This window comes from Salmo salar, chromosome ssa01 (assembly GCF_905237065.1).
Source record: "Salmo salar chromosome ssa01, Ssal_v3.1, whole genome shotgun sequence".
Classification (NCBI taxonomy): domain Eukaryota; kingdom Metazoa; phylum Chordata; class Actinopteri; order Salmoniformes; family Salmonidae; genus Salmo; species Salmo salar.
This window is the reverse complement of record NC_059442.1, coordinates 168,910,271-168,922,867: the sequence shown is the minus strand read 5'-3', so window position 1 is coordinate 168,922,867 and position 12,597 is coordinate 168,910,271. Positions and strand designations below refer to the sequence as shown.

General features: G+C 39.9%; 1 protein-coding gene across 3 annotated transcripts in view; it reads right to left on the bottom strand.

Moving 5' to 3' along the window:
* The window catches only part of LOC106572331 (transcription factor 4), a 513,525-nt gene that overhangs the window by 407,375 nt on the left and 93,553 nt on the right, over positions 1-12,597 (bottom strand). For all 3 annotated transcript variants that reach the window (XM_045694032.1, XM_045694014.1, XM_045694023.1), the window contains exons 4-5: positions 7,238-7,293; positions 1,652-1,754 (exon numbers count right to left, since the gene is read on the bottom strand). In XM_045694032.1, the coding sequence (XP_045549988.1) occupies positions 1,652-1,754; positions 7,238-7,293 (159 nt within the window). The remainder of the gene's footprint in view (positions 1-1,651; positions 1,755-7,237; positions 7,294-12,597) is intronic.

Below are 12,597 nucleotides of genomic sequence, written 5' to 3'. Positions count from 1 at the left end.
ACGTATACACACACACACACACACACACACACACACACACACACACACACACACACACACACACACACACACACACACACACACACACACACACACACACACACACACCTTGACGGCGAGGAAATACACTGAACAAAAATATAAATGCAACATTCAACAAATTCTAAGATTTTACTGAGTTACAGTTCATATAAGTAAATCAGTCAATTGAAATAAATTCATTAGGCCCTAATCTATGGATTTCACATGACTGGGCAGGGGCTCAGCCATGGGTGGGCCTTGGAAGGGCATAGGCCCACCAACTGGGAGCCAGTCCAAGCCAATCAGAATTAGTTTTTCCCCACTAAAGAGCTTTATTACAGACAGAAATACTCCTCAGCTTCACCAGTCAGATGCCAATGTCGGGGAAAATATAGGGGCTGAGAAATTACATGCTATGTGACCTGATGTTTACAATGTGTTGACTGCTGTACATTTAGCTAATGCCTCCTTTACACTGTGTTAGCTATTTAGCTAATGCCCCCTTTACAATGTGTTAGCTATTTAGCTATTGCCCCCTTTACACTGTGTTAGCTATTTAGCTATTGCCTCCTTTACAATGTGTTAGCTGTTTAGCTATTGCCTCCTTTACAATGTGTTAGCTATTTAGCTATTGCCCCCTTTACACTGTGTTAGCTATTTAGCTATTGCCTCCTTTACAATGTGTTAGCTGTTTAGCTTATGCCTCCTTTACAATGTGTTAGCTGTTTAGCTTATGCCTCCTTTACAATGTGTTAGCTATTTAGCTTATGCCTCCTTTAGAATGTGTTAGCTATTTAGCTTATGCCTCCTTTACAATGTGTTAGCTATTTAGCTTATGCCTCCTTTAGAATGTGTTAGCTGTTTAGCTTATGCCTCCTTTAGAATGTGTTAGCTGTTTAGCTTATGCCTCCTTTAGAATGTGTTAGCTGTTTAGCTTATGCCTCCTTTACAATGTGTTAGCTATTTAGCTAATGCCCCCTTTACAATGTGTTAGCTGTTTAGCTTATGCCTCCTTTACAGTGTGTTAGCTGTTTAGCTAATGCCCCCTTTACAATGTGTTAGCTGTTTAGCTTATGCCTCCTTTAGAATGTGTTAGCTGTTTAGCTTATGCCTCCTTTACAGTGTGTTAGCTGTTTAGCTAATGCCCCCTTTACAATGTGTTAGCTGTTTAGCTTATGCCTCCTTTACAATGTGTTAGCTATTTAGCTTATGCCTCCTTTAGAATGTGTTAGCTGTTTAGCTTATGCCTCCTTTACAGTGTGTTAGCTGTTTAGCTAATGCCCCAGGCATGGACTGACCGTGTGAGGCACTTACAGGAAAAGATAGGGTGAGAGAAAAACTGCAAGAGTCGTAATGTCTTTCTTCGAACACGGGTAAAGTTGGTTTACAAGACAGATCTCGGTAATTTCTGACGCTTGAAACAAGACTGGATAGATAACAATTAGAAAAACACTTGTGTCATAACTTCTCACAATTCTTTTGTGTTGTTGAATGGCAAGTGCTTTCCACTTTCCTTCCTTTTCGCCACTGTAACAGCTGTAATGTGTGTTGTAACCTTTTCTTCCCACAAGTGAGCAGGCTGTGGTAACACACAGGTGATATCACAACAGATTGAGAGGCTCTTTCTTACCTGTTAGTCTGGAGTTGACGTATGGAGGAGAGATGTTGTCGTGCGAGTGTGAGCCCATGTCTCGGCTAGTCATGTGAGCGTACTGGGAGCCGTCAGCATAACTCTGCAACACAGAGACCGTTTTTTTTTTTTTTTTCCTGAGGTGATACAATGACATGGTACAGACTGACAAGAGACTGACATTGGAACAGTACTGACTGTGTTAGGACATAATGACAGGAAGTAACATGATTTGAGTGGTCTCGTGTGGCTCAGTTGGTAGAGCACTGGTGTTTGCAACGCCAGGGTTGTGGGTTCGATTTTTTTTGTTTTAATGAAATGTATTCACTACTGTAAATTCGCTCTGGATAAGAGCCTCTGCTAAATGACTAAAATGTAAATGTAAAAATGTTTGATAACAAACATTTGATAGATACACACCCAACTCAGATAGGCTAAATCTTCTGATTGTAATTGAATAACCTTCTGCATTTATTAAAGCTAACTGACCACAGAAAGAAAAAGTGTTATTTTTTGCTAACTGTTAGAAGCCGCCGTAAAGGGAAGCCACTACCTAGCTTTTCTTTATAACTGTTCAAGTCATCTACAATGGGATGAGGATGCATCTACACTACCGTTCAACAGTTTGGGGTCACTTAGAAATGTTCTTGTTTTTGAAAGCAAAGCTCCTTTTTGTGTCCATTAAAATAACATCATGTAGACATTGTTAATGTTGTAAATGACTATTGTAGCTGGAAATGGTTGATTTTTAATGGAATATCTACATAGGCGTACAGAGGCCCATTATCAGCAACCATCACTCCTGTGTTCCAATGGCGCATTGTGTTAGCTAATCCAAGTTTATCATTTTAAAAGGCTAATTGATCATTAGAAAACCCTTTTGCAATTGTGTTAGCACAGCTGAAAACCGTTGTCCTGATTAAAGAAGTAATAAATCTGGCTTTCTTTAGACTATTGAGTATCTGGAGCATCAGCATTTGTGGGTTCGATTACAGGCTAAAAATGTCCAGAAACAAAGCACTTTCTTCTGAAACTCATCAGTCTATTCTTGTTCTGAGAAATGAAGGTTATTCCATGTGAGAAATTGCCAAGAAACTGAAGATCTCGTATAACGCTGTGTACTACTCCCTTCACAGAACAGCGCAAACTGGCTCTAACCAGAATAGAAAGAGGAGTGGGAGGCCCCGGTGCATAACTGAGCAAGAGGAAAAGTACATTAGAGTGTCTAGTTTGAGAAACAGCTAGAGAAACACTAACCCATTATGCTAACACTGGTTTACAAGTGTATGCTAACACTGGTTACAACTTTACCCGTGTTCGAAACACTAACACTAACCCATGTAAAAAAAATACTAACCTAGTTATTTGTATAACTGTCCAAGTCCTCTAGACTGGGAGGAGGGTAAGGTATTTTCTGAGGCCAAACTAGTTATGAGAAAGTACATTTACAACATCTATGCCTGACAATACTAGGCTTGGATGGTACACCATATATACCGTATATCACACAGGAGGTTGAGTGGCACCTTAATTGGGGAGGACGGGCACGTGGTAATGGCTTGAGCAGAATAAGTGGAAAGATATTGTCACGTCCTGACCAGTGAAAAGGGTTTGGTTTGTTTCTAGGGGAATTCGTTCTAGTTTTCTGTTTCTATGTTTCATTTTCCATGTGTGGCCGAGTATGGTTTCCAATCAGAGGCAGGTGTCTTTCGTTGTCTCTGATTGGAAGCCATACTTAGGCAGCCTGTTTTCCTTTGGGTTTTGTGGGTGGTTGTTTTCCGTATTAGTTGTTTTACCTGACGGAACTGTTGGGAGTTGTTATTTTTCTGTTTAAGCGTTCTCCTATAATAAATTAAGAATGAGCACTCTACACGCAGCGCCTTGGTCTGTTCGCTACGACGCCTGTGACAGATATCAACAACATTAAAACAGATGGTTTCTATGTGTTTGATGCCATTCCATTCGCTCCATTCCAACCATGATTATTATTAGTCTAATAAAAACAAATGTTTTACTTTTTATTTAAACTAGGCGAGTCAGTTAAGAACAAATTCTTATTTACAATGACGGCCTACACCAGCCAAACCTTGGACGACGCCGGGCCAATTTTACACCTCCCTTATGGGACTCCCAATCACGGCCGGTTGTGATACAGCCTGGATTCAAACCAGGGGGTCTGTAGTGATGCCTCTTGTATTGAGATGCAGTGCCTTAGACCGCTGCTCCCCTCAGCAGCCTCCAATGGTATACCCAATGGGATGGTTTTACAATACTGTTGAAACTATTCCTTTGACGTTTTTTTTTTAACACATTTGAATATTTGTAGATACTTTTTAAGTAAATAACTGCAGTCAACTTGTGCAATATGTTAGGAGATAAGTTAGCCATCTAGCTAAGTGGTTAGCTTCTTCCAAAATAAAGCTTCACTTGACGGTAACAGCAGAGAATCCCCTCCTGGATCATGAGCCTTGCAGACTAATATTTGTTTTATGCAGCAAACTGTGAGTAGTATTTTTGAGTTCCTTGTTTAACTTTATGAGCTAGGATGTCTGTCCTGAAAATAGTGTAGTCAGATAATATAACGTGTTTGCAATGCGCATGTTAGCATTTAGTTAGCATTCTCTATGGGAATGTACATGTACTTGTTAGCATTGCTAACCTTCGGATTACAACGGCTCAGTGGGTTTTGAGAATAGCGCCCCCCTATGTTCAGTGCAAGTATTACTGAATATCCAGGTATTGCACAAGGTCGAATGTATGACAACCCGAATACCGCTCAAGCCTACCATATGCTAACCGTCTCTGTAGCATACTGCCTGTGAAATGTAGAGGCCCATTCAAGTATGTTAAGCAATGTATTAACATAGTCAAATCTTTGTTGGCATGGTTTATATCCCTTCCCCCGTCATTAACAGGTGGCTTACACAGTGTTCCATCTCTACATAATATAATGGGTTAGTGGCTTACACAGTGTTCCATCGCTACATAATATACTGGGTTAGTGGCTTACACAGTGTTCCATCTATACGTAATATAATGGGTTAGTGGCTTACACAGTGTTCCATCTCTACATAATATAATGGGTTAGTGACTTACACAGTGTTCCATCTCTACATAATGTACCAGGTTAGTGGCTTACACAGTGTTCCATCTCTACATAATATAATGGGTTAGTGGCTTACACAGTGTTCCATCTCTACATAATATAATGGGTTAGTGGCTTACACAGTGTTCCATCTCTACATAATATAATGGGTTAGTGGCTTACACAGTGTTCCATCTATACATAATGGCCTACACAGTGTTCCATCTCTACATAATGGCCTACACAGTGTTCCATCTATACATAATGTACCGGGTTAGTGGCCTACACAGTGTTCCATCTATACATAGTGGCCTACACAGTGTTCCATCTATACATAATGGCCTACACAGTGTTCCATCTCTACATAATGGCCTACACAGTGTTCCATCTATACATAATGGCCTACACAGTGTTCCATCTATACATAATGGCCTACACAGTGTTCCATCTATACATAATGGCCTACAGAAAATACAGCCTATAGGAGAAACAGGGCCTAGTGTGTCCTTGATGTCTCCTTCACACAGCTCACTCTGATGACACATAAGCTATTAAACATCCTTACCTCAAATCACTTCACATAGACAGTACAGACCTTTGTTGTACATAGGCTATAATGCATTGCACTTGTTTTTCTCTGCATTGTGTTGTGTTGTGTTGTGTTGGCCTTCCCTGTAGCTCAGTTGGTAGAGCATGGTGTTTGCAACACCAGGGTTGTGGGTTCGTTTCCCACGGGGGGCCAGCACAGAAAAAATAAAAAAATAAAAAAAACATGTATGAAATGTATCCACTCACTACTGTAAGTTGCTCTGGATAAGAGCGTCTGCTAAATGACTCAAATGTAAAAATGTAATGCAAATGTGTTGTGTTGTATTGTGTTGTAATGTATTGTGTTGTATTGTGTTGTATTGTGTTGTGTATTGTGTGGTATTGTGTTGTAATGTATTGTATTGTGTTGTAATGTATTTTTTGTTGTATTGTGTTGTGTTGTATTGTGTTGTAATGTATTGTATTGTGTTGTAATGTATTGTGTTGTATTGTGTTGTATTGTGTTGTGTTGTAATGTATTGTGTTGTGTTGTATTGTGTGGTATTGTGTGGTATTGTATTGTGTTGTGTTGTATTGTATTGTGTTGTGTTGTAATGTATTGTGTTGTATTGTGTTGTGTTGTAATGTATTGTGTTGTGTTGTAATGTGTGGTATTGTATTGTGTGGTATTGTATTGTGTGGTATTGTGTGGTATTGTATTGTATTGTGTGGTATTGTATTGTGTTGTGTTGTAATGTATTGTGTTGTGTTGTATTGTGTGGTATTGTATAGTATTGTATTGTATTGTGTGGTATTGTGTGGTATTGTATTGTATTGTGTTGTATTGTATTGTGTTGTATTGTATTGTATTGTGTGGTATTGTATTGTATTGTGTTGTATTGTATTGTGTGGTATTGTATTGTGTTGTGTTGTATTGTATTGTGTTGTGTTGTATTGTGTGGTATTGTATTGTGTGGTATTGTGTGGTATTGTATTGTGCTGTACTGTATTGTGTTGTATTGTATTGTATTGTATTGTGCTGTACTGTATTGTGTTGTAATGCATTATATTGTGTTGTATTATATTGTGTTGTATTGTATTGTATTGTATTGTGTTGTAATGCATTATATTGTATTGTGTGGTATTGTATTGTATTGTGTTGTATTGTATTGTGTTGTATTGTATTGTATTGTGTGGTATTGTATTGTGTGGTATTGTATTGTATTGTGTTGTATTGTATTGTGTTGTATTATATTGTGTTGTATTGTATTGTATTGTATTGTGTTGTAATGCATTATATTGTGTTGTATTCTATTGTGTTGTGTTGTGTTGTATTGTGTTGTAATGCATTATATTGTGTTGTATTGTATTGTGTTGTGTTGTGTTGTATTGTGTTGTGTTGTAATGCATTATATTGTATTGTGTGGTATTGTATTGTATTGTGTTGTATTGTATTGTGTTGTATTGTATTGTATTGTGTGGTATTGTATTGTGTGGTATTGTATTGTATTGTGTTGTATTGTATTGTGTGGTATTGTATTGTGTTGTGTTGTATTGTATTGTATTGTATTGTATTGTGTTGTGTTGTATTGTATTGTATTGTGTGGTATTGTATTGTGTGGTATTGTATTGTGTGGTATTGTATTGTGTTGTGTTGTAATGCATTATATTGTGTTGTATTGTATTGTATCGTGTTGTGTTGTATTGTATTGTGTTGTGTTGTGTTGTATTGTATTGTATTGTGTTGTATTGTATTGTGTGGTATTGTATTGTATTGTATTGTATTGTATTGTGTTGTATTGTGTTTTATTGTGTTGTAATGTATTGTATTGTGTGGTATTGTGTGGTATTGTATTGTATTGTATTGTGTTGTATTGTGTTTTATTGTAATGTATTGTATTGTAATGTATTGTAGAATAGATGTAAAAAAAAAAGATATCTACTACAGTTTTTAAGCACAGCTGATTCCTCACCTTTGAAGGGGCACTTCTACTTCCCCAAGATCCTGCGCTGGCTCTGTCCTCCATACCTACAGGAGGACAGAAAAGAGACAGCACATCAACTACCAGCAACACAACAAACCATCACACTTAGTCCATATTAAACACATGTCAATATATTTGATCATTATTTTATCATTTCAATCTAATCCAGTAACTACATATGGATTATCGGGCATTTTCATCACTTTCATAACCTGACATTATCATCATCGACACATTATCATCAACAACAATACACATTATCACCATCAACACATTATCATCAACACATTATCATCATCAACACATTATCATCATCACACATGATCATCAACGCATTATCATCAACACATTATCACCATCATGCATTATCATCATCAACACATTATCATCAACACATTATCATCAACACATTATCGCCATCAACACACATTATCATCATCTACACATTATCATCATCGTCATCATTATCATCAACACATTATCATCAACACATTATCATCATCGTCATCACCACATTATCATTATCAACAACACATTATCATCATCTACACATTATCATCATTGTCATCATTATCATCAACACATTATCATCAACACATTATCATCAACATGTACACTACATGACCAAAAGTATGTGGACACCTGCTCATCCAACATCTCATTCCAAAATCATGGACATTAATATGGAGTTGGTCCCCACTTTGCTGCTATAACAGCCTCCACTCTTCTGGGAAGGCTTTCCAGTAGATGTTGGAACATTGCTGCGGGGATTTGCTTCCATTCAGCCACAAAAGCATTAGTGAGGTCGGGCACTGATGTTGGGTGATTAGGCCTGCTTGGCATTCGGCGTTCCAATTCATCCCAAAGGTGATCGATGGGGTTGAGGTCAGGGCTCTGTGCAGGCCAGTCAAGTTCTTCAACACAGATCTCGACAAACCATTTATGTATGGACCTCGCTTTGTGCACGGTGGCATTGTCATGCTGAAACAAGGGCATTCTATGCTTCCACAAGGTTGGAAGCATAGAATCGTCTCGAATATTATCGTATGCTGTAGTGTTAAGATTTCCCTTCAATGGAACTAATGGGAAAACCTGAACCATCAAAAAACAGCCCAAAACCATTATTCCTCCTCCACCAAACATTACAGTTGGAAGTATGCATTTGGGCAGGTAGCGTTCTCCTGGCATCCGCCAAACCCAGATTAGTCCGTCGGACTGCCAGATGGTGAAGCATGATTCATGACTCCAGAGAACGCGTTCCCACTGCTCCAGAGTCCAATGGCGGTGAGATTTACACCACTCCAGCCAACGCTTGGCATTGCACATGGTGATCTTAGGATTGTGTGAGGCTGCTCGGCCATGGAAACCCATTTCATGAAGCTCCCGATGAACAGGTCTTGTGCTGACGTTGCTTCCAGAGGCAGTTTGGAACTCGCAGTGAGTGTTGCAACAAATGAGAGACAAATTTTACGCACTACACCCTTCAGCACCCAGCGGTACAAAAGTATACACCTCACACACACGGTTATGGGCTTTTAGCATTCCAATATTACAAATTATACACATCACAGAAGAATGAAATACAACAAAACTGTGTGTTAGTTACACGTCTGTCTGCCTGCCTGTCTATCTGTCTGTCTGCCTGTCTGTTACACTTGTCTGTCTCTCTGTCTGTCTTCCTACCTGTCTATCTATCTGTCTGCCTGTCTGTTATACTTGTCTGTCTCTCTGTCTGTCTTCCTGCCTGTCTATCTGTCTGCCTGTCTGTTACACTTGTCTGTGTCTCTGTCTGTCTTCCTGCCTGCCTGTCTGTCTGTTTCTGGAGGATCCAGTCTCAACCCTCCACCGTCTAGGCCAAGGATGGGCAACTTGACAAAACGTCTGAACTCATCATGAGGGAAAGCAGTGGCTAACCAGTCTGCATACCCACATCTATACCCACATCTATACCCACATCCATACCCACATCTATACCCACATCTATACCCACATGCATACCCACATCTATACCCACATCTATACCCACATCTATACCCACATCCATACCCACATCCATACCCACATCTATACCCACATCTATACCCACATCCATACCCACATCCGTACCCACATCTATACCCACATCCATACCCACATCCATACCCACATCTATACCCATATCTATACCCACATCCATACCCACATCTATACCCACATCTATACCCACATCCATACCCACATCTATACCCTCATCTATACCCACATCCATACCCACATCTATACCCACATCTATACCCACATCCATACCCACATCCATACCCACATCCATACCCACATCCAGACCCACATCCATACCCACATCTATACCCACATCCATACCCACATCCATACCCACATCTATACCCTCATGCATACCCTCATCCATACCTACATCTATACCCACATCCATACCCACATCTATACCCTCATCTATACCCACATCCATACCCACATCTATACCCACATCTATACCCACATCCATACCCACATCCACACCCACATCTATACCCACATCTATACCCACATCTATACCATACCCACATCTATACCATACCCACATCTATACCATACCCACATCTATACCCACATCCATAACAACATCTATACCATACCCACATCCATACCCACATCTATACCCTACCCACATCTATACCCACATCTATACCCACATCTATACCCTACCCACATCCATACCCACATCTATACCCGCATCCATACCCAAATCCATACCCACATCCATACCCACATCCATACCCACATCTATACTCACATCCATACCCACAACTATACCATACCCACATCTATACCCACATCTATACCATACCCACATCTATACCCACATCTATACCCCATCTATACCCACATCTATACCCACATCCATACCCACATCCATACCCACATCCATACCCACATCCATACCCCGATCTATACCCATATCCACACCCACATCCACACCCACATCTATACCCACATCTATACCCACATCCAAACCCACATCCATACCCACATCCACACCCACATCCATACCCACATCTATACCCACATCCATACCCACATCTATACCCACATCCATACCCACATCCATACCCACATCTATACCCACATCCATACCCACATCCATACCCACATCCATACCCACATCTATACCCACATCTATAGCCACATCTATACCCACATCCATACCCACATCTATACCCACATCTATACCCACATCTATACCCACATCCATACCCACATCTATAATCACATCCATACCCACAACTATACCATACCCACATCTATACCCACATCTATACCATACCCACATCTATACCTACATCTATACCCCATCTATACCCACATCCACACCCACATCCATACCCACATCCATACTCACATATATACCCACATCTATACCCACATCCACACCCACATCTACCTTCACATCTATACCCACATCTATAACCACATCCATACCCGCATCTATACCCACATCTATACCCACAACCATACCCACATCTATACCATATCCACATCTATAACTTCATCCATACCCACATCTATACCATACCCACATCTATACCCACATCCATAACAACATCTATACCACACCCACATCTATACCCACATCAATACCATACCCACATCTATACCCACATTCATACCCCCATCTATACCATACCCACATCAATACCATACCCACATCTATACCCACATCCATAACAACATCTATACCACACCCACATCTATACCCACATCAATACCATACCCACATCTATACCCACATCTATACCCACATCTATACCCACATCCATACCCACATCTATACCCTCATCTATACCCACATATATACCCACATATATACCCACATCGACAACCAACTCTATACCATACCCACATCTATACCATACCCACATCTATACCCACATCTATACCATACCCACATCTATACCCACATCTATACCATACCCACATCTATACCCTCATCTATACCCACATATATACCCACATCTACACCCACATCTATACCCACATCTACACCCACATCCATACCCACATCTATACCCATATCCATACACACATCCATACCCACATCTATACCCACATCCATATACCCTCATCTGTACCCACATCTATAACCATATCTATACCATACCCACATATATACCCACATCCATACCCACATCTATACCCACATCTATACCCACATCCATACCCGCATCTATACCCACATCTATACCCACATCCATACCCACATCTATACCATATCCACATCTATAACCTCATCTATACCCACATCCATACAATACCCACATCTATACCCACATCTATACCCACATCCATACCCACATCTATACCATACCCACATCTATACCCACATCAATACCCACATCTATTCCCACATCCATACCCACATCTATACCATACCCACATCTATACCCACATCTATACCCCATCTATACCCACATCTATACCCATGTCCAACCACATTCAAAATGACACCTGGTGTATCGTACTGTTCTAACTGTCATCACTCTAAATGACACCTGGTGTATTGTACTGTCATCACTCTAAATGACACCTGGTGTATTGTACTGTCATCATTCTAAATGACACCTGGTGTATTGTACTGTTCTAACTGTCATCACTCTAAATGACACCTGGTTTATTGTACTGTCATCATTCTAAATGACACCTGGTGTATTGTACTGTTCTAACTGTCATCATTCTAAATGACACCTGGTGTATTGTACTGTTCTAACTGTCATCCTTCTAAATGACACCTGGTGTATTGTACTGTCATCATTCTAAATGACACCTGGTGTATTGTACTGTCATCATTCTAAATGACACCTGGTGTATTGTACTGTTCTAACTGTCATCATTCTAAATGACACCTGGTGTATTGTACTGTCATCATTCTAAATGACACCTGGTGTATTGTACTGTCATCATTCTAAATGACACCTGGTGTATTGTACTGTTCTAACTGTCATCATTCTAAATGACACCTGGTGTATTGTACTGTCATCATTCTATATGACACCTGGTGTATTGTACTGTCGTCATTCTAAATGACACCTGGTGTATCGTACTGTTCTAACTGTCATCATTCTAAATGACACCTGGTGTATTGTACTGTTCTAACTGTCATCATTCTAAATGACACCTGGTGTATTGTACTGTCATCATTCTAAATGACACCTGGTGTATTGTACTGTTCTAACTGTCATCACTCTAAATGACACCTGGTGTATTGTACTGTCATCATTCTAAATGACACCTGGTGTATTGTACTGTCATCATTCTAAATGACACCTGGTGTATTGTACTGTCATCATTCTAAATGA